General features: G+C 42.3%; 1 protein-coding gene across 3 annotated transcripts in view; it reads left to right on the forward strand.

The window, feature by feature from the left end:
- LOC137134101 (bifunctional heparan sulfate N-deacetylase/N-sulfotransferase 1-like) overlaps positions 1–24,035 on the forward strand; it is a 40,002-nt gene that overhangs the window by 7,823 nt on the left and 8,144 nt on the right. For 2 of the 3 annotated variants that reach the window (XM_067518566.1, XM_067518569.1), the window contains exons 2-4: positions 19,781–20,801; positions 22,603–23,085; positions 23,843–23,930. In XM_067518566.1, the coding sequence (XP_067374667.1) occupies positions 20,256–20,801; positions 22,603–23,085; positions 23,843–23,930 (1,117 nt within the window). In that variant the 5' untranslated portion in view covers positions 19,781–20,255. Of the gene's footprint in view, positions 1–9,357; positions 9,433–19,780; positions 20,802–22,602; positions 23,086–23,842; positions 23,931–24,035 lie in introns of all 3 variants that reach the window. The other variant, XM_067518567.1, reaches the window with a different exon arrangement.

Consider the following 24,035-nt stretch of genomic DNA (forward strand, 5'->3'; position numbering starts at 1 on the left):
CCCACTTTCCTCCCTCACACAAGCAGCACCTCTGTGGTGATGTCACTCTGCTGAGCTCCTCTTTGTTTTGCAACAGCCCAAAGGTGCGCTCTGGGCTCTGAGGAAGACACTCAAACTGGTGCCATGTGCAACCACACGTTGTATCTCCCCACGGAGTGTAGCAAGGTGAGGTAATGAGTTCAGGTAACCCCTCAGCCACCACAGTGTTTGAACGTTGTCCTGTCAGCAGGGGAAGCTATCAGCACCCTGATCTGAGTTACCCTGTGGCCACTCCAGATGGCCCGGCCTTTGAGCTGTTTTGTGATAACTATACAGTTAATATCTGGCCCACATAACATTCAGCCAGCTTGTCCCCCCCCCTTCAAAAGTCTATTCTCATTTCAGGCTGCCTGCACCCCCTGTGCTATTGTCTCTGGCGCCTTCTCCCAAGTGCCCTGTTTTATTTCTTTATTTCACTCATCTTTTTAAATTCCAGAATCCATTTCTTTTGCCCCTAGGCACAAAGGGTGATGGCTAAAGATAATGGAGCAAATTAAATTTAGTCTCCCTCTTTTGCTACCCTTGGACATGGGCGCAATGGAACAGTGGAAAGAGAACAGGAGCAAAGAAAACTGGAGGAAAAAGCCTATTTCCTATGCATTACTGTCTCTTTCCTCAGGGTCTATAGTGAAGTAACACCAACACCTCTATGACTTTTTTTCTCTTTAATTTTCTTTTTCTTGCTCTTTCTCCTCGGTCTCGCTCTCCCTGCTGCTATTTCCTCTCATGCAACCTAACCTGAAGGTCTCTTTGCTCTTGCTCCCACTGTTAACACAATCTGACCTAGTTTATTAGTTTGGGTCTAGTGAATCATTAATCGAGGTTATCTAACTGTTCCTGTAATGATTCTGCTGTGACTTGTGTGTCAGAGCCTCTCTGTGCTCGTAACCCATCAAGCTGTACCCTCACGCTTCGTGCTCTACACATTTGTACTCTATCATAACCATCTTGCAAAAAATGCATTGTTCTTCAAGCTAGACTATATGTTTAATAGGTGTGCTGTGCACTGTAATATGTCATTGTGTCACAGCACAATACGAGGACTAAGTGCACTGAATGCAAATTAATCTTGTGGGATGGCAGCAGCTGAATAGAGTGTGGTTTTGGGCAAAGGAGGGGAGCAAAGGGAGGGACAGAAGGAGGGCTAATAGTGGTGACAGAGATGAGAGAGAGAAAAGAGCATGTGAGGAGGAGGAGGAGGAGGGATGTGGGATGTAGTCATCACCAGGCCCATTCATCATGCAGTGCCTGCTGGGATGCGCTGGGGTCAGTCCCGCACAACACAATTACAGCCTGTTCTGGTGTGTTGTGCTCAGCTCCACTGTGTTCCGACTATGTTCTGTTGTCTTTTGTTAGATTTCCTCTTTTCTAGCTCTCTTGTTTTCCCCTTTGCATGTTTTCTTCTCTGCTCTGCTCCGAATGCTTCTGTTCAGTGGCAGATTTCTCATTTTGTTTTTTTGTTTTTTTGTTTTTTCCTCTTCTCTTCTGGTGCTTATTTTTTTAACTTGCTGCTCAAGCTATTACTACAGTCAATGATCTGCTGCAGTTCTTTGAGCACAACATCTCAATTAGCTGAGCATGTGTTGTTTTTGTTTGTCTTTGACTCTCCACTTTGTCTTTTGCTTCTTTTGTTGATGTTGTTCGTGTTGTGTAGCCCAAACTTCTTTCATCCACATCAGATCCCAGTCACCAGAAGCGATTGACAGGCCTGGTTGGCATGTGCGTGTGGGATGTTAGTAAGCATGTTGTTTACCTTGCTTGTCTGACGGTTCTCTATGAGTCTACAGATGTTTCCACAAAGCTCTAAATGTCTGCTGTGTGCTCTAATCTCAGTTGACAGCATATCCGATCATAAGGATATCTCTTCCCGTCCGTGTCTATTCTTGCAGTGAAAGACTTTTCCCTGCCGGGGAACCTTGAGGTTGTGGTAAGTCCTAAATGAAAACATCACGCAAGGATCCTACAGCAACAACATTTGAAGATTGACTCAGAAATTTATGATAACAACACTAGACATAGCAGGTCCTGTCACCTTGGTATCTGTTTTTGTCACTTTACTGATGAGCAATACAAGGCAAACAACACAGATTTACTCTCTATATGTATAATAATACAGGAATCTTGACCTTGCTTGCTATATTTAGCTATTTGGTGCTTAAAAATATTAGTTCTGCCATTTTATTGGAGACTTTTCTTTTACATTTTCTTTTTTCTTTTTTTTGCACACAAGCATAATATGTGCAATCAGTGTAAATAATTTGATTATTTTAACTTTTCAATAAAAACTGTGTTTGAATCTTTTACGAAGTCCACCCATTCTCTTAACCACTTCTCTTCTTCATGTGTGTGCTGAAGCCTGTTCCCGTCCATCATAGGGCCACACAAAGAGACAGACAAACATTCTTACCTGTATTCCCACCCAAGGGGAATTTTGGTCATCTCTATAAAATGCTCATCTTCTCACAAGAAGCTGAAACCAGCAAATGTTTGGAAATTTAGCTTGTCAAGTTTAATCTTTAAATAATACAACCTATGTAAATATACTCTATAATGTAAACCAAATGGCATCAGCAAATATTAATAGGGCAGACTGAGCTGCAGTCTCATGTACTTTATGCATGTCTTGTTAATGAATGACTTATTGCAGGTTCCACTTCAGTGTTTTGAGTTTTAATGATGGGGCTGCTATTTTGGTTTACATTTAAATGACAAATTGTGCCTTTTAATAAATGACATCATTAGTACAGCTAGTCATATTTTGTAATATATCATGTTGATTATGGTAGAACATTATGCAGCCAAAGTTCTTCTTTGGTGTTTTGGATTTTAATTACCAAGCCTCATATGTAATTCTGGAAGAGGAACCAAAAACCTCCATAAAATGATAAATAGAAATGTATTCTTGGCATAAGGAATCTATGTTTCTTAGTTTCTGTTTCACAGCATTGTCTGAGTAATTTCTAGTAGTTGTTAAAAAGTTTCTTGTAAAAGAAGAAGAGACACTCAACCTCAGTTCCAAGAAGTCAATGTGCTCACTAAAAAAAAGCACTGGGTGGTGACTTGGCTGATGGAAACTAATAGGAAGCCCAAAGACTGACTGAAAGAATGACAAATCAAGGCCAGAAAATGCAGTTTTAAGTACAGAGCATCTGGAATCAATTTGAAATGATGGATAGTCTTCAGCAGGCTTCATGTTAAACTGTATGGATGCTTCTTCCCGAATTCTATCAATTCCTCCTAAAACAACCGGAGATGAACTTGAATGCTCGGAAAGAGTTTTGTAGTTTTGATGCTACTCATCACGTATTTTCATACTTGGTCAAAAATATTTGCTTTAGTGGCAGAATGTCAAGGAAAAATGACATTTAATAGTCTCCCAGTCCTAAATCTGACTGGGTAAAATCAAATTTCTGAGCATTTCTGTCATGTAACCTGTCAATAGATTTCATATAAGCATTTTCCCCTTCTGACTAATCTAATAACTTAGAGGCTTTCCCATATCAAAATATTCTAGCTAATTCTCGCTCTCTTCTAGCTAAAAAATGACATCACTTAGAGGAACCTTGAGATCAGATTATGTCATCTTGTTGCTCACACTATGGAGTTTGTAATCGTGGTGAATCTGCTTTTCTGAAGCTCCTACAGATGATGTCATCTGAAGGCCTAATGAGAAAAAAGTTTGAAAGCATTAATGTACATCGACACCCTAAACGAAAGCTATAGGACGCGTTAGTTGAAAGTGGATAAACTGGTGAAATCGCCCTTTAAGGCAAACTTTAATTAATAAAATATGCACTACTGTAGTGTAAAGCTAAACAGCAAATAGATAAGTTATTAGCACAAGTGCCACATCCCAGCTTACTATTTTAAGAGATTTTTTGGTAGCACCTTTTCATAACCTATACTTTCAGCATTAGACCTGGGCATATATCTGGGACAAGTTCTAACCACATCCCATGGCGACAGTCTGGATTGCTAAATACACCTGCTCAGTGTCTCACCAAAACTGCAGGCACAGCGGCCCATCTGTCGTCAAGTTGTCTTTTGTGTGCCCAAACGAAGCCAGGGGAGATGTGACGATATTCCTCACATTTCACTCTTCGCCTAATTGTGTTGACGTCGAGGCTGATATTAGCGTTGTGGTGGTTAATCTTCCCAGTGAGAGGAAATGGCAGCTAATTAGACTTGTGTATGCTGCCATGTGTGTGGAGAGAGGTGGGGCGGTGGTGGAAAAACATAGAGTGAGAAGATGTGCACTTTTTTTCCCCCCTACTTTGAAAGTTTCTTTTTATTGCTACAATAGGCTCTGAGACTTGCTTCAAAAACCTGCTTTGAATATCTGCCATAATCTTTTAATGTCACACTGTTTTAATGACAGCAGCCACTTTCTGACTAGAGGCGACCCAGGGAAACCTCAGCATTCATTAATGCCTGACATTTTACCCACTGCACAAAATCACTATCTTGGAGAAACTGAAATTAAAGTAATTTGAAGTTGCACATATAGACAATGGCCTACTGGTACAATAGGGCAGTTTTTTCTTACTTCATCCTCCCCTGAGAAAAGCTGTTAGTAGGTTTGAGTGATTGGGGCCTGGAGCTCCTGGCTCTCAATTAGACTGAAGACAAAGCTTCAACCCTTGCTACTGGAAAATCAGAAGTAATGAATTAGTGATAAAGGCTTTAAAGACAACACCATTAGCGGGGCTGTCAGGAGGACGTGGACTGCTTTCTCCTGGTAATTTGCAGAGTAGGTGATTTTCAGTCTCAAGGAATACAAGGACAATACTTTAGATTTCTTTTTCATGTTCTCCCCTTGACTGCTCTCCTTTCTTTCTCTTCCTCTGGCTTCCAGTGACTGTAATATGAACTTTGGTTCTACTGTGCCGTCCTTATGTGACCTGGCGATCCTGTCGTGTAAGGAGTGGTCAGCTGTACCCGTCTAAACCCTCAATGAGGCTTTCAGTGCATTATGACTCGATCACTTGGGGGGTGGGAGGATAAAATAATATATCAAGACTATGTTGTGAGTTGCTGCACTCAGCTTGGGTTGTACTATGCCAGCAAATTTTTCTGCAGAGTCATACTGTGCTAGGTTTTTTTTCCAAGGGTTGCCTAAGGCCTAGTTTAATTGTTCGGTATTTTAAACATCTCACAAAAGACAATAAACTCTACTCACCCTTCTTATTGACTGGTTTATAGCGCAACTGTTTGTGACATTGTCCGCTACTTTGTAATGCCTGTGTTTCAATGGAGAAAGCTCAGTCTTTTCACCTGATTGATAAACTGCATCGTGGAAACTTGTAAGAATGCAGGGCAAATGTAGATCCCCGATGGTTCAGCTGCCATGTCCTGTGCAGACAGGAAGGGGAAAGCGTGTCTCTGTCTCTGTTATTGGAGGAGTTATACAGCTGGGCAAAACATTTACTGCTTCCATGAAGCCTTTTGTTTGTCTTTAAAATTTAATTTAGAGTAATGGTGGTATTTTTGTAGCAGGAGCAATTACATTTAACCATGTATTCATTCATTTACAATACTCACTGTTAAATAAGGATCCAATTTAAAATTCGAGAATTTGTTACACCCTCGGTTCCATTGCAAAAACAACATGGGCATCTCATCTAAACAGTTCCATCTTCAACCTCTTGTTTTACAAAGACATTGGTTGGAGATTATGGTTTTGTTGGATGCGGTGGCTTGTCTGAGGTCAGCCCACTTGTGGTTTGGACAGAACGATGACAGTTTCCCCCCGTCACTGCTTCAAGCTCTAGACTTGGTTGTATTGTGACCAAAAACTAATTAACAAAAGTTTCCCCATATATTGAACTTAATTGGCCAGGGATACGCTCCCAGAAGTCGCAGTTATAAACCTCACATGGACAAACTTTATGAAAACTCAGTTCATTTAATAAAGAGAGTAAAATGTAGAAACAGAATTCATTGAATTTTAATATTTTTATATGTATAATTTCACTAGTAGTCTAAGAATCTTTTAAAGGGCAATTTTACTGTTATCCATTTTGATTTCTGATTATAGAGAATTAAAACGTTTTACTTGAGTTATTAAAAGAAGCATTTACTGACTTTGCATAATGTAAAAGAAGTATTGTCCTGGAGACCACTTAGTCTAATTAGGTGATTTGGTACTAGAAGCCCTGTAAATTTCAAATTAATGTCTTTGTGATCTGAGAGTGAAGTTTATGATAATTGTTGCTCACACTATCCTGCGTCCATTATATTAGCAAACACACCTTCCTATGGAGGAAGAAGAAGAGTTGACGGTGAGCCTTGTGATGGGATGTTACAAGTTCCTGTCAGTGTGACTGAGAGAGATCTGTCTGTGACAGCTGGGTAATGAACCTCTGTGTGTGTGTGTGTGTGTCTGTGTGTCTCTCTCTCTCTCTTACTCAGGCGTCACTTCACCTCTCCACTGCCTCGCCCATTCAGTTGAGACAACGGTGACATCACCCTTGCATAATGGAATGTAACCTTCCTTCCCATCCCTCTTCCCTCTTTGCTCTCATCAGCTGCTTCCTCTAATTAGATGAGGATGATTTCAATAAAGTTACTGTCGTCCTCACTCCATTACTTATATTAACACTCAGATTCCTGCCCTGGAGCTGTCTATATGTCCTTCGTCTTTCACCGGGGGGAGCAGTCCTCTTCTTTTCATGGATCTGTATAACCTAGTTACAGAGGCCCAGCAGGGGAGGCCAATCAATTAATGAACAAAGAAGCCCGCTCACTGAGCAGCGGCTCGAGTCTGGGACTATAAACAGGGCACTCCCAAAACATGGTCGCTGTCAGTTCAGTGTTTGATGGATGTTGTTTTCCTTTGTTGTTTTGTCTGAGCAGTATTTCAGAAGAGTCTAATGCCTCTCCCCATTGCTGTGTTACCTGTTTGAACACACTACCAGTCAATATTTAGGTGTCTTTTGTTGAGAATGAGAAGTGAAATAGATGGATTTGAACATTTTTGTCAGGGAAGCTCAAACTGCCTTCCATCATCATTATGCTTCATCATATTTGAGATATAAGTAAATGGACTGTGACATATAGTGTAAGCTCAGAAATAAAAGAGATTTAGTTTAAAACCTCTGCTTCCCTCAGACAAAATGTGGAGCTGAGCTACCCATTAGGTATGTGGTCAAAGGTTAAACATCCATATTTAGTGGTTTTGATCAGCCTCTCTTGGCAACAGGCACATTTGGATGGATGGTTCTCTCTCCTCTTCTGTCTGTTTCATCCACCTGTGCTCTCTCACGTCTTTCGCCACTTTCTCATCCTTTCCTTTTCTCAATACCTCTTTTCATGCCCCCCCAACACACATCTCAGTTTTATTCCACATCCCATAGGTCCACCCCTCATTCTTTCATACCTTTCTTGTCTCCAGCCTTCTGGTCTCTCAGTCATCCCTTTTTTCTTAATCCGGCTATTCGTCCCCGGCCTTTCCCTCCCCGGAGTTTCCAGCTCTGCCTCCGTGCGTGTGAGATCAGGGAGCGGGCTCTTGTAACAAGCTGTTGAATAATGTAAGCACAGGGCTGTGGGCCAGGGTTTCAGTTAACCCTTTGATCTCTGATCACACAATGGGTGAGGTGGACACATCATAAATGACATCTTGACAGCAGGGGAAAGCAGCCCGAAGGCCTTTTTGCTTCCGTCTTCCTACACCCCTTACCTAAAGGCTAAAGTACCCCCATCCGGTTTCACTGTGATGGCCTTTGTAAGCAGGAATAGAGTGAGCGTCCCTAGCCTTTTGTTATTCTAACACTGATGTATAATTAAAGGCTTAGAAAAGGCGATGCTGAATAATTGATATGGGAGCAAAGATGTCATGGCATCCCGAACCTTATCAGTATTTTTACTTGCAGTGCAGATGGAAGATTTACAAGTTTGCTTTTTTTCCTTGTCGTCTACTTTAATCTGCGCTGATTCATTGTGGCACTGTGCTCCTCTGTGCTATTATCTTTTTTTTCAAACTTCTTTCACCTGTGTTCTGTTAAGTGTCAAAACACAAGCCCACAGTCCGTACAATACTCACATTAAATCTTCTACAGTAGCCAAGCTGTATGTGTGTTACCAATTTGTATCAATTACGTGACCACGTCACGCATTTCCAATCTCGAAAAAGTGGAGCCAGCGCAAGGTCTTATTAACCCTTTGCAATCAATACAGATTCCTTTCTTCTTAAGTGCTTCTAGTTAGCTTTAGAGCCTCATATCCCGAGGATAGGGCGTATTGATCTGCTGGACTGATTGGAAGTTTCCCTTCAGGAGGTGAAGAATAGCTGTGGGAATGGGGATGTTTTGGCAAGAGTGGGTCTTCATGGCTGTATCAGCTTACTACTTCCTACCCCCACCTCCATCGCCACACCTGTTACAGCTAGCGAGGGGGAAAAAACCCCCACAAGTCTGTGTGTGGAATTGTGTGTGTTTGAGTGAGTGGAAACGGCTGTTTGTGTGCTCAAGAGAGCACATGGCTGAGAGGCGTATCAAATGAGAAATGTGTTACATAGGGTTTACGGTGACAGTGTGTGTCTGAACTGCACTGACTTTGGCAGCTGCTGGCCTGTTATGGAAGGGTGGCAGTAGACAGATTTTAGATTTTATGTGGCTAATACACTATGTGACCCTCTGCCTTTTATATTGGGCGTTTGGATCCATAATTCTTTGCTGAGCTGCGTGCACACAGCAAAACACATACATATACACAACAATAAACTGTTTGTGCGTGTACGTGCATATACACTGATCAGGCAAAACAATATGACCACCTGTGCAATAAAATGCAAACCAATACATGTGTCATAATTTCTCTGTTTTTAGGTTGAAACTGTGAGAGGTGATATTTCTACTATTTATATGTTTTTTATATGTTTGTCATTGAGGTCAATGTGGGTAGTGGAGTCGTGCTGGAGTGCATTTTACGAAGAGGTGGTCCTAAAGTTTTGCATCTCCACTACCGTCTTTGACCTCAATAATAAACACATAATAGAATTATCAGCTTTCTGAAGGTTTCCACCTCCAACCAAAAGTGAAAAATTAAAACATTTGGAAAAGTAGAATTTATGGCAGAGCCACTGTATTGGATTGCATTAAATTGCATAGGTGGTCATAGTGTTATGCCCGATTGGTGTATATGTGCACCACAGTGGCATTAATCAATAACTTTGAGAGGCATTACTTGAACTCGCTGGGAAAACATAACTCTTTTCCCACATAAATCCACCCTCTTTCATCTCTTTGTTTCCATCTCTGACTGGCATTTTCTCTTTCTAAAAAATACCATAGTTTTAAAATTTTAATTCTTCTGTTTCAGGACATACACATTGCATGCAGCCCTGTGGTGGCCTGACCCTGTGCACGAGCTCCATCCACCCCCTTCTGTAAACTGGTGTGTGTGTGTGTGTTTGTGTGTCTGTGTTAGTGGTGTAGTGTGTCACGGTGGGATACACAACAGCTGTAGAGACAGCAGTGAAGAGGGGAAATGGGAAGAGCCAGCACTGTAGACATAGCCCAGATAGACCTGTCAGCTCCATGACACCCACTCATGCCTCACCCTGTGGTTCAGGACGAGCACAGAGGTAGGAGAATTCAGCTTGGCTGTGGACAGGTAGAGCGCTACAGCGAGGGGCTAGACAGAGTCTTGAGTAGTGGCAGAGTTAAGATTAAAGCTGTGGAAAGGGATAACGGTGCACTGTGGCAGAGCTGTGTTTATTTTGGGGAACATAAGGGGACTTACGAGAAAGGGGCTAGAAGACCTTTCGGTAAGGTGCCAAAAAAGCATTCACTCTCCCTTTGACTTTAGTTAACAGGAGAATGTTGTTTGAATTACAATTGACATAAGTGAGCTTTTGTTACACGGATTGTCAGATTTCTTTATGTAAAATAAAAGCAGATGTCTTTAAATGAACTAAATTAAGGACAAACCAAAGAGAGCCAAAAAAAAACATTTACTTACATACATTATAAGTCGCAGATCAGTTTCATATTTAGCAGTGATTTCAGTCTGGCAGTGATTTTAAATCTAGGTTTGAGGTCTTTATCAGATGTATTGTATTTAATAGTGTATATAGCTGCCTTAAAGTCTTTAAGTACAATGCTTTAAGGTGCTTGACTGCTTTAAGTGCATGAATTGCATTGAGGTCTGGACCCTGACTCGGCCACTTCAAAACATTAACATTGTTGTGTTTAAAGCCAGCGTAGCTTTTGGCCTATGTCTGTACTGGACGTCTTCTTGAAACAGAAATCTTTGCCCAAAGTCACATTTTTCAATCAGACTTCAACATGTAAGATATTGCTTCCTATTTTATTTTTATTTATTTATTTGCTTATACTCCGACTCCACAATTCGTTTTGGTCCATCTGCACAAATGCATCTTCCAAGCAAGACACTGCAACCACCAGACTTCATGTTAGGGCTGATCAGCTTCTGATTACACAGTGTTTGGTTTGCACCAAACATAGCATTTAATGTGATGGCCAGAAAGCTTCACTTTTGATCACATTAGACTATAAAATCTACTCCAACTTTGTTTCAGATTCTCCCACATGCTTACTGGCAAACAGTAGCTAAGATGTCTTTTTTTTTTTTTAACTGTGGCTTTCTGTTTGCCAGTCTGCTATAAAACTTTGACTAGTGAATCACTCAGGCAACACTGTCTTCTGTCTCTCAACCACAAAACCTCGCAGATTCCTCAGAGATGCTACAGGGCTTCTTAGTGGCCTTCATGCTACTGTCCTTCAATATAGAGTTGCTATAGTTTTGTTTTGTTTGTTTTTTGAAGGATGGCCTTCTCTTGGCAAATACAAACATTTTGTAATTTTACGATTAAGCTTACTGTACTTTAAGGAATATTGAATGTGAAATCATTCCTTTGTCTTCAGAATGCAGATTTCTTTCTGAAAACAGGCAATTTTTCTATTTTTGTCTTTATGGGCAAACATACCCCATTAAGAACTAAAATCTGTATCAGAGTTTATGTATTACAAAATTTTGCTATAGAATTGTCATTTGTGGACATATTGTGGGTATTTAACTGGAAGCAAGGTAGAAAATAAAAGAGCAAACATTTCAAGGGGGGGTGAATACTGCCACGTTGGAAATGTGGAGAGTATAGCGGTGCTTGACTGTGGTTGTGTTTTAAAAACCAGGACGGAGGCAGAGTATGAGAGAGGAAAGACAAAGCTGGACATGAGCCTAGGTTATAAAAAAACACGGGATTTGTAATAGGATTCAAGACTCAGGCAGTAATTGTGAGTGTAATTATTGTTATTGCGATAAGCCAATCATGAGGCCGAGTATTTCTCTGCAGTTACCATGATGGGGGCATATATCAAGTATGAAGTGTGTGTGTTTGTGTAAAACTTACTGTATACAGCCCTCGAGACAAATTTCCCCATCCCTCCATTTATCGGTTCTGTTCTTGATTGTGCTTTGAAAGCAAGCTGATGATTATGAGCATGTTTTCATGCAGGAGGAAGATTCTTATCTGTTTGATCTCACAGGCAAAAATATGGGCAGAACAACAGAATCTCATTTCTTGTGTCAGCTATTCTTCTGCAGTGTGATATTCCCATGGGAACGCATTTCTGCTGTGCGAATCACAGTCGGATCAGTGCGGGCTGTTTCTTATCTGGACATGAAAGAAGGGAAGAAGGAAGAGAGAGGTGTGTGTGTGTGTGTGAGTTGGGGGGGGGGGGGGGCTGTCCCCTGGGGGGGGCTGTCCTCAAATCTAGCTCATCATTGTCATCAGCAGGTAGGATACAGCCCAGGATACTTTGCGTCCTATGCTCTGCCGTTTTACCTCTGTCCAGATTTATTCAATGCCACAGCCTTTGTTACAGCATGCCTGGGGATCTCTTGAGCTCTGAATCATCATTTGATTTGATGGTCAGACTTCTCAGCTTGCAACTGACAAGAGTGGTCATCTCTACTCCCCGTTTCGACTTGGAAACACCCCCAACTCACACGCTCACTCTCCCGCACAGACGTACCTTTCCCATCTGCAGTATGACTTTCACCTCTGAGTGATGTCTATTGTTGGTATAAGGGGAGACCCATTACGAATGTTATGTCCCAATGGAGACATTGTGCTGTCTGCCATGCTCCCTTGTCCTTCAGCAGCGTCCAAAGATGACAGTAGATAAACAATGGGAACAAACAGGCACTCCCACCAGCATTGATCTGGCTCCCTCGCCCCTCTCTGCTCTCACCAACAACGCCACATTGATTCCACCTACACTCAATTTATATGAAAGCCCCCTTTTCCACCTCCCTTTTCCACCAGGACTGACAAAAATGATAAATGACCAACTCCTTCTTCCCTCTGCCACCACCTCCGGGTGCTTCACGTTGGCTGTCCAAGGCACTACGAGCCTATTTTCCCCTCAGAAATCTAACAAAATAAGATTCCACCTTCCAAGTTGTCTTTTTTTCTTTTTTTCTATTTTTTTATGAAGGTGGGAATTATTCATTGATTCAAATCTTTCCTATAGTTTCCACGCATAAACATGTCACCAGTGTAATTTTAACCCTGCAGGACATCCATATGCATGATGTCAAACCTTCATACAGGACGAATGAAGGAAATTATTATGTGATTTAATGGTGCACACCGTAGGCTCTCCTCTGTGGCTGGCTAATAGACTGCGATGTCACTCAAAGACGAAATAATATGCAGAGCCTTCAAAAGTGGGGCTCTTATTTCTTTTTAACTGGCTTAATCATCAATTCTCCTGTGTATGTTTTTAATCAGTTCACCGTGTAATGACATAAATTAATTTGGCATTAATTCAGACATGACACCTTGTCTGTTTGGGTCTATCGTCATTTGTGAACAATAACAGTTTGACTATCTTAAATTAATTCCCCTTACTGCTGTGTTTTCTGTATGTTTTCTTTTCCCCGTTCTTCACTCCCTCTCTATTGCTAATAAAGGTCTGCAGTATCCAAACGATGTCTTCCATTTGCTTAAGTATTTATTTATTTTTTTATTTTATTGTGCAGATCCAGTATCCCAGTGCTTGTAAATGGGGCACAGACTGTCTATAAATAGATATACTGTGGTACTGAGCTGCTGGTGGTTATCAGCAGGAAGGGTGTTGCGTGTGCATGCGCAGTGCTTTTTATGTGCTTTGTGGAGGTGATCAAGGCTATTGATGAAGGTGTTGGTTCCACTCTGGACACTCTACCCCACCACCCAGAGGAATAATACCAGTGCGGAAAGTCTCCATTTCACATCTCTGCTCCGCTGTTCCCTAATGACCCTTCCTTGCCTCGTCTCCACTCACCGCCACAGTTTGCCCATGGCTCCCACAGCTCCTCTACACTGCTTTACACTTCCTGTCGCACTTGGATCCCTCTGTCCCTAAAGCTCCTGTTTGAGGTCTCAAATCTGAAGAAGGCGATACATTCGGGAGCCTTGTTTTTTAGGGAGCCTAGAGAGATCTAAGATGAAATAGACTTGGAAAGTGTCATGTATATTTTATACTCTGCCCTCTGTTTTTTCATTCATCTTGGCCCTAATCGTCCCCCACATAATATGAATGTGTAATCATGGCGTTCTGCCTGTGCCTGCTCAGGTTAGCTCAGGATGATATCTGGTGATTGGTTTTGACATGATCCATCTAATGGAAGTCAAAAGGTGGACTCTTGCTTTGTCTCGTGTACAATATCCACTACAGTAGTGGTACAGTGATGCCCCAGTTCCCTTTAATTGTCACTGATTCTGTCTTACTATTCTGGTCATAATTGCTCTTAGGAAAATGATTGCACTCCCTTGTCTGTGTTTGAAGATGAGTTTTTGCCACTTTGTCCCATTACTGTATCAATGAATAACATTGCAATCATTTCAATTATGACAGCACTGGGATCAAGGTCTTCAAGTAGGGCCTTGAGATGTAATCGGGAGGGCACAGGCGAAAAGGAGGAAAGTCATTTTTCTTCTGTGAAAATTGCCACAGTCTTGGGGACAGTAAATTGAGGTGCTGAAAAATGATGTGATAATTCAGCCGCATGGTTTGGTAGAGGAAATGGTCTTAAAGTCACTTTCTCAAGAATTAGAAGGCAGAACTGCATTTCCCTCCCGAGTCCTCTGTCCTTCACACAGTAGCATGAAATGAATTGATGAGACAGAGGGAGAGAGAAGTGTCGGTGTAAATGTTTGCAGCTAAAATGAAGCTCCTTGCTTGTGCATTCAGATTGGCTGAAGGGTGGGAGGCAGAAGCTGGAGCGAGAATACAGCGCTGCGTTCTGCTGTTATTTCACGGCCTAAGCCTTTAATCGCAGCAGCCACAATGGATGCATAAAATGGAATTCAAATTTCAGATTGATTGATTCTATATTGATGAATGCCAAGGACTGTGACTGTGGCTTTTTAATGTAACCTCTTTAAGAAGACAAGTTCTAGCTCCTCACATGTGCCTGTTTGCCGCTTTAAATGGGCCTCAAAAGAAATAGGAAATTTATTCTTTTTTGAAGTTTAATCTTCTCCAACAAATGGTAGGAGGCTCAATGCAAATGCAGACATTTGCTTTTTAGTGTTGCGTGGCGCAGAGTTCCAGCAAAGTGTACTTGTGGCAACAGACCGTAGTCACTATACTTCAAACTATATATTTGTCTTCTCTGGTTTTAATAAAAACCTTTTAAATGAGTAATACATGAATCATCTTAAAATAAGTGTAGTAGTAAAGATACATTTTATGTCACTTCAAATATAATGTTCAGTCCTCGCCTTCCTCACTCTATTGTGTCTCATTTCTTAATCCCTACAAGGCATTTTACACAGTAACAGCTTTGGCATAAGCACATTCGGTGCTGTTTGCAGTGTTGAGATTAACAGGATTACAGATTAGGGATTACATTGGCGTCATTCTTACTCATTTAACCTTGACCCATGCCCTACTGAAACAATTCGGTCGGATAGCCTAAACTTGCTTTCATGTTTGCTCGGCCTGAGTGTTTGCACAAAAGCCCAGTAATATTTGTTCAGGAATGAGTACAAACAAAATGGTGCGTGCTTTGTACTGAGATAATTTGGATTGTAGATCTTCTAATGAGTCCCTGGGGTCTGTGTCCACTGTGATGCCTCTTTGGTACACGCACATTAATACTTACACACAAAGACACAAAGGTGACAGCAACAGTAGCCTTTTGATGAGTGTCCTATGGATTACAGCCCTCCCTCTATTTGCTTGTGCACAGTTTCCATGCCTCTGAACACAACGTAAGTCTGTTTCCATGGAGAACGTGCTGTTGCCAAGGCCTGTGGTGATTGAACACAGAGGGTCATCGTTTATTTCTGTCCGTCGGCGACAAGGGGATGGTTCAGCGAGAAGAGGGCACTGTCTGGGCCTGAGGGGCTCGGAAGGTCCAGCTCTCCTTTAAAAGTTTATTTGTAGAAGGGATCACCTATGGCAATGGGACTCTGTTTGACAGTGTTAATGTACTGACTGTCCTCACAAGCCCTGGGACACTTGGTCTTATTCACACTTTAAAAAGAAGTGCAACAGCAGTTCTTGGGAGGGTGGGGAAGAGGGAACAGGATGTGTGAGGATACATATGGTCGACCTTAGTGTTGTTTATCCAGAGAGTTGTTGCAGCTGAGGACCGGGCTCCATCCCCCTGTTCCTCATCATGTCTCATTAATCTAGCAGTATGGTTCTGGCCTGCTTCCCATGATGTGGAGTAAGCAGGTTTGACTGACCACCCACTCTGAGGGAAAGCATGAGTCTGTCTTCTTAGCCATCACCTGCTATTGTTTATGCCTCCATTTCACTCTGTTAACATATTTTAGCTGTTTTAGAATAATGAGGGAAATATTGTAATTGATGCTTTCAAAGATTAATGGTCACCCTTAGGCATGAATTTCATGCTCATTTCTCCCACCAATATTTTTTCCCCGAAGGATTGGTAGTTTATCACCTCATCCTTTCGTTTCCCATTCCACTGATGTTGTTAACTGTCGCCCCCTTATTTATTTTTTATTTTTTTTTTATGGGAGGGTTGCTTTTTCCTCAGATTCTTATTTAGGGAGTGTGTGTGTGCAATTACAGGTCTGAGTACTGAAAAAGCAGGCAACCAGATACTCATTGATTTCTATCTGTCTGTCCTCTATGCATCAGTTGAGACACGCACTCACATTGGCAGATGGAAACATTTAGGTTTCTATGCATCTTTTGGCTGTCCTTTACCTTAAGGATGTGTCTGCTGGCTATACTGCTTGTCAGCTTCTGCTAAACATGAAATATTCATGTTCTCTCTTCTCTGCATTTTCACATCTTTTGTATTGTACAAGAGGGAAGAGATATTTGCGCTTGCATCTTGGCTTCATCTAAGGTGCTCGTGGCACATGGAGTAGAAGACACATGAGTGGGGTGTGCAGACATTTGAGAAACCATTAGCCATTATTCTGTTGAGTCAGAGATATCTCCTCATCTCTAACATAGGCTAATGTATTGTGCTCTCTGTTAAGCCAGACTGATCTCAGTACTTCACACATCAGGCCTGAGCTTTCCTTTTATTTGTGTTGGCCCCCTCTCTCTCTTTCGTACGTAGATGCTCTCTGTATCAAACATTGGGAGGTGGTCATCACTGCTGCAAATTAGGCAAGAAGTGCCCACACACTGTATATTGTTTTTACTTTTTAATCTGCTCCAAAGCCATACCAGCACTGTCATTAGTCATGCCAGAGGCCATTGTCTCATTTCAGACATTGTACAAAGATAACATGTCTTAATCTAATTAATCATAAACAGGAAATTTTTTTTTGAGGCTGGAGATCTGTAATGTGTGTAATATACTTTTTTAAGCTACTACCATCCTGAGTTACACCAACACTGGCTGTTAATAGTTTTAAAACATTGCCAGTGTATCACCATGTAGCACAAAATACTTAAAATATCTATTGATTATGTAGGTAGCAATGCACAAGAGCATATAAAAGTGAAACATTAAAATATACTTGTCTTCTTTAAAACATTCTGGCTTTCTAATTTAATGAATTCATATGTCCTCCTTAGACCCAGCCTATCAGGTTATGTCCTCTGTAGTGAACATTGGTTTGTGACCTATATCTGTTGACTCATTTTAACTACCTTACTAAGTCCTGATGTGCTCAATAGAGGACATCCTGGTCTTTCCAATAATATGTCTGTATGCGTTTGGGTGGGATGAGGGGAACTATTCCCTTGAATTTTCCTTTGTTTTCATCCTTAGACAAAATGGAGACCGCAGCAAAATGCAATTTTTTTCTGTTTTTCCTCAGGTGTCAGGAGGATATTTAAAGTACCAAAATACTACATTTGTACTTTTGGTGGCACGCCGTAAAAGGAGAGCATGTGTTGAGGGGGGAATGGCTTCAAAATCAGATGTGAGGTAGTCAAACTGTTGTTTAAAGTAATGAACCACCATACATGTGTGTAGTTACTTGCTTATGATTATCAAAGTGTAAAAATTATTGGTTCACTTTTTGACCATTAGTACTGCTGTAGAGCTTTGTCTTTGTGGGTGGGTCAATTCACTGTATTTGTCTTGTGCAGGCGCACGGCAGTGTTCATGGGCATTCTTGCCATTTCCACACTATTTCACAGATTTGCAGGTGTTGCTGCATTTCTTAAGACACAACAAAGTACCAACAAAGACCGGGAAAAAGATGATGCTAACAATGCAAACAAAAAAGATATATGATATATGAGGAGGGAAGTGCATTAAGCACGAATGTCAGACATCAAAGGTAGAAACTGTGTTTGGTGAGAAATACTGAATGTAAACCTTTTTCACAACAGGGACATTGCGATTATCTTGCATGTGCTGTTACTATAAGGCTACCAGAGCACACCCTACCCAGGACCTTCTTATCAGATGAAAACAGATGTATTGATTCTCTTCAGTTGTTTAAGTCAGATATGAAGGAAAATGCAAATATTCACTGATCATTGCAGTCATTAGCAGCAAAGATTCTGCTGAAAGCCATAAATGGTGATACTGAATCATTGCCAAAGCCCTCATAACTAGAATTTGGTGAAGAGAAACCTTGTGATTCTAAAAATGTTTTAAAATGTATTTTTAAAGTGGTGGCACAAGTGTTTGCCTAAGAGGCCTGAAAAACCCCGGCCCTCTGTGTGATGTTAAGTCGTCTTCTCTCCTGCTTCACTGTTTCCAGCAGCAGTCACTTCCTGTGGCTAATCATACTTTGATATGCCGCGGCACGAACCTTGGCTCTTCTCAAAAAATAACAAACAAGATTCTTCGGGGGGGTGGGGGGCTGTTGGTTTTTTGTCTGCTCTACTGCGATACATTCTCTAAGCACCCACAGGTTTTTCATGGCCTCTGTTTACATTAGACTCAGCCTCCCTGTGAAGAGGAAACTTGGACATGACTCAGAAAAAGCAGTGTGATTTCTTCCAGTGCACTCACAGTGCAATTTAAGGCATCGTGTTAAGCTTATCTGAAATGCTGGAGGGGGCGGAAATTCTTGATAGAATGTTGACCTTGACTACATTAAAGGGTCAGTATATGAGCTTGATTTTATTTATTTATGTTCCTGATCTGTGTGAATGCTCTGAACCTGAATCTAAATATTCTTTATAGATGTCTCTTAGAAATATTGTGTTGGATGATCTGAGGTTTGTTTCCTATTAGGCAGTAAAAAAATCGATTCTTTATTGATTGTAATGCTGTCTGATGGATGATAATTGCCAATAGGATTCATTTTGGTACTGCATACTGTTGCCACCTTTAATTAAACCATAGTTTATAGTGTTAGTAATGAATCCTTTGATGGCATTATCAAATCTATTTTATGTCTGATTTGTGTCTGATGAGTCTTGATGGGTTTGGTGGTCTTTTTTTAATGTCTTTAGGTTAAGAGGGTTATGACACTGCTTTCGTAGTATCGAGGGTTTTATGAATGTGTGTGTGCGCACCTCTGTAGCTCTCCTCCACATTGGTTCCATGCAAAGGTGATGATACTCAGTTCAATTTTTCCTGCAGGCCTCTAAATGCATAAATTATGTTTTTTGTAATGGAGTATCTCACTATTCTTATGCAGCATCTCGTGCTTTTCACACTTTTCTTGATGGAGATTGACTAAAGTGCTGATATATTGTGATGGATGTGCAGAGGCTGTGGGAATGTATATTGAGTGTGATAAGGGGTTTTCTCCTGGAGTAAAAGGGTCCTGTTGTTGCCTGGTCTGTCTGTCACCGTCATCCACTCCTCTAACCTTGGATCGCTTCTCTCTTTTTTCTCTTCTCTACTCCACTTTATTTTGTTCTTGATACTGGGAGGATTTGAGAGGAATAGTAGGTGAGTGTCCCCACGGGTCATGGCTTCACTTGTATGCATTCACACAGTCCTACAGGACTGAATAGGGTATTGGCTTGCACCGAGCCTTTGTTGTCACTCACATTCTGCCTATTGATTGTGTAGAAGCTGCGTGAGCGGGTGAGTTTTTTTTTTTGTGTGTGTGTATGTGTGTGTTTGCACACACATGGGTTAGAGGGGTGTGTGTGTGTAGTGGGGGAGGAAATTGGCAGTTCTTACTTTGTGTAGGTGAGTGCAAGGACTACTTTGGAGTGAAGTTTTGGAGTGTTGGCACTGGCAGCACACACATCTCCCACATTCTTTTAAACCTACACAACAAAAGTGGGAAAAAATGTGATTAAATAGTTTGTTCCATAGGAGCTGATGTTCTGCTGTCAGACATTACATTTTGTTTTTCTTTTTGCTGTTTTTCTAGGTTAGGAGATTCGATCCTGGGGGAATGGTGCCGCTGAGATGACCCGTGTGACCTTACTTTCCTCTAGAGATCATTCTCCAATCAGAAGAGTGGAGGAAAAACTAATTGGGACATGGTTGGCAGATTCACATGATGGACAGGTGATGGAGTCTTCCATCATCTTTCTCCACCAGTGACTCGGCCTGCCAGCGCTCCCTCTGAGGTATAAGTGTGTACCAGCGGTCCAAGGCCTCCCATTTCTCTGCCATGGTGACATAAGCAGCACTTCAATATGAGGGAGAGCCACCGTGAGACCGTCTCATTTCTTTCTCCAGTAGCTGCTGCAGCTGCTACCTTATCGCTATTTGTATTTATCTCCATAACAAGACTGACTTTTTTGTAAACAATCCCCGCTCGCCGTCTTCTACCCACACCAAGGGTCTGCCCCCAAGGCGTGTTGCTGGGCCAGTGGGGCGGAGCGGTGTGGCGTGAGACGATGCTGGGATGTGTGACACGCCTCCGTCGGCTGGTCCGTCTCCTCCCCCTGCAGACCTCCCTCCTCCTCCTCTTTCTCTTCTGCGCTATCAGCGTCTTTATCTCTGCCTATTTCCTCTATGGCGTCAAGCGGGAGCTGGAACCATCGGGAGGCGGTGTATCTGGAGCCGAAGGCGCGTCGGCTGACTCGGATGACCCAAGGGTCACGCCGTCCCGGCTGCTACCATTGCGAAGTGTTTCAGGGGGCCCTGGGGTGGATCCTGGAGGGACCAGGACAGATCCTGTGGTTCTGGTGTTTGTGGAAAGCCAGTATTCTCAACTGGGTCAGGAAATTGTGGCCATCTTGGAGTCTGGCCGGTTCAGGTACCGGACAGAGATCTCTCCCGGTAAAGGGGACATGCCCACATTGACAGACAAAGAGAGGGGGCGTTTCACACTGGTGATATATGAGAACATTCTCAAGTATGTTAACTTGGATGCCTGGAACCGAGAGCTGCTGGACAAATACTGTGTGGAATATGGAGTGGGCATCATTGGCTTCTTCAAGGTTAGGACAACAACACACTCCCTCTCCCTCCCTCCCTCCTCCCCTCCCTCCCTCCTCTGCCTCCTCTCACTCACACCTTCTGCCCTGTCCATCTGGCTGCACCGTCTCTAAGGAGATGGGATTCATAGGGCTGGAAAGACCTGCCTGGTTCAATATCATTCAGTCCCACTGCTCTCTTTCTCTTATACTTTATCATTCTCATGTTTTTCTTTTAATCCCAAATCTGCCTTCTTGCCCAGACCACTTGTTTCTCTCTTCTCAGTCCCTCTCCTTTGTCCTTTTTTCATTTTGTTCTCTCTCTCTCTCTCTCTCTCTCTCTCTCTCTCTCTCTCTCTCTCTCTCTCTCTCTCTCACCACCTTGTTGAGTGATCCTGAGCCGAGGCTCTTTGCCTATGGCCAGTTTTCAGGTCATGTGGTTTTAATCACCCTCTCCGAACCATGGAAAGAATATAGAAAGAATTGTGGAGGCACAGAGGTACGGTGGTGCAGAGGTGTCAGGCAGTGTAGGTGAAGGTTAGGAAAGCCTAGTGGGATTTGAAATCTATTGAGAGAGGAAGAAGTAGAGCGAGGGTGTGCATCCCAATGACTTGTAAATACACCAGCGCCCTGCTATCTGAACTGTTTGCAGTATAGCTCAACTGATTTGCAGTCAGTTGCCAGTTTATTAAGTGCACATGGGAGGGTGTGCTATGATATGTATGTAGGATGTAGTGTGTGATGCTGGGGAGCCGTGTTGCATTATACTGACATACGCTCCCTGGCCCCTTCATTAGTTGGAGGTTGAGTTTAACTGGAGTGCCTTATATTAAGAGGTGGTTGATGTTTGGTTCCCCTCGTTCATTTTAAATACAGTGGCCAAAAAACCCACGACCATCTTTTAATATGGTGCACTTAAGTACAGCTCCACCACCCAGTGTGACCTCAATGCAAACATACTATCATTATCACCTTTTTTCTAGTTTTAACTTAAACTAAGAAAATAACTTTGTTAAATTAGGATTCATGGCAGAGCTGCTGTATTGGACTGCATTAGATTGTGCAGTTGTACCAGTGAGCGTATGTTTTTGTTATGTTGTCCACCCGGTTTAACACCTTTTCTAAAACAGTGTAAACCAAAACTAAACTTACTTGATCCACTTTTTTTCATGAAGGTGATTTATATTGGACTGCCTTTGTTTTTAGCTATGTCAATCTATTTAACTGCCAGCTAAGTTAATAACTTAATTTAGATAATTTTGTCATTTAGAAAAAAGCCTAAAAAAATGCAGGAATAAAAAGAAACTGTAGATTATTTGGACAAATAACTGCCACAGATATCAAAGTGTGTTTGGATCATTTTTTTTCCCTCCCTGTTGCTTTGGACAAACATCACTAGTCGGCTTTGTGGACACCACACAGTACTTCGTCATTATGATGATCTCACCAACACCTATGTACAAACAGCAAAAACTTCAAGTAAGACTTCAGTAAAAGGGCAAAAGAAAGTAGAACTTCTATCCCATCAGAGAATCAGAGAATGACAAATTTGGGAAGGGAAATTACAATGAATAATCACTGAAACCTCAGCTTTTTAATCTTAGAGGACACAACAGGAGGTTATCCATTTTGGAGCATAGCAGATTGAGCATTGCAGGTAGAAGCTGCCTCATGCCTTCTTGTTTGAGTAAGCCTGACATTCCTTATTTCACACATGATTGGAGAAGTTGGGGAATTATATCCAATACATTTCTGTCTTCATCTCTCTGGTGAGTGATTAATGTGTGTAATTTCTCTCTCTTGTGTCTGTCTTCCTGTCGATCAGGCCAATGAAAACAGTCTGCTCAGTGCGCAGCTGAAAGGCTTCCCGCTCTTTCTTCACTCTAACTTGGGTCTGAAGGACTGCACAGTCAACCCAAAGTCCCCCCTGCTCTTTATCACTCGATCCGGGCAGCCCCTGCCAGGACCTCTCCCTGGGGATGACTGGACTGTGTTCCAGTCCAACCACTCTACATATGAGCCCGTGTTGTTGGCCAAGACTCAATCAGCTGAGAGCATCGCATCAATGGGGCAGAATGCTGCCCTGCTCCCATCAGTAGTTCAGGACCTGGGGCTCCATGATGGTATCCAAAGGGTCCTGTTTGGCAACAACTTGGTGTTCTGGCTCCACAAGCTGGTGTTTGTGGATGCTGTTGCCTTTCTGACAGGAAAGAGACTCTCATTGTCACTGGAGCGCTACATCCTGGTCGATATTGATGACATCTTTGTGGGCAAAGAGGGTACACGCATGAAGGTGCCAGACGTAAAGGTGAGTTTGTGAATACGTTGCATGTGTTTAAGACTGGGCAAAAAAGTTACCAGAATAGAAACTGAACCCACTTATGTATTCATCAACCAGTGTTTTCAACATCCCTTTGCAGAAATAAAAAATTGCCTCACACATAGAATATGCTATCCTCTGCCAGTCATACAGAAACCCTTCTTCTCGCTCCTCTTCTCCTTTTGAATGCGTTTGTCCCAGTAGGCCGCTCAAAGCTGACAGGCCCCACTGCTCACACTGTCACAGAAGCTCCACAGCAATGAATATTTCAGGGGCCCGGAGACATAGAAAGAATGTTGAAAAGCTCCTTGCTTGCGTCCCCTCAGAGCAGAACAGACCCCCCTCACACATGGAGGCAGAGGGTATAAGAAAAAGTTACGGAAGAAGCATCAAGGCCTCCTCACTGGCAGCGCAACAGCAAGCTTTTAGAAACAAATCGCACCCTGACAAGACGAAGAAATCGGGAGGGGGTGAGAGAGGATGTGTGCTGGGACACTCATCCAGCATGGAGATCAAATGAAACAAACACCCGAATCAGAGGAGAGCAAAATATCAAACAGAATGAAGGAGAGACGTGAGGCAACTGGGAGTGGATGTTGGATGTTTACCGAAAGAAACTTGCAGAATGAAATATGTATGTGGGCACGCGTGCGCCTGGGTGTTCACGCTTCCTCATTAATGCACTCGCGCACCAGTATGAGCACATCATGTACTGACTCACTCTCCTTTCCTCCCACTGTTTCAGGCCCTGCTGGAGACACAGAGGGAGCTGCGCACCCATGTGCCCAACTTCACCTTCAATCTGGGCTTCTCAGGGAAATTCTTTCACGCTGGTAAGATGCAGCCTGTGAACAGAACGTTTGCTGCTGTTAATTCAAGCAGCAACAGGCACAAGGACTAAACTGAAAGACATAACGGTTCTAACTCGAAGTATAGAT

This window comes from Channa argus, chromosome 10 (assembly GCF_033026475.1).
Source record: "Channa argus isolate prfri chromosome 10, Channa argus male v1.0, whole genome shotgun sequence".
NCBI classification, from domain to species: domain Eukaryota; kingdom Metazoa; phylum Chordata; class Actinopteri; order Anabantiformes; family Channidae; genus Channa; species Channa argus.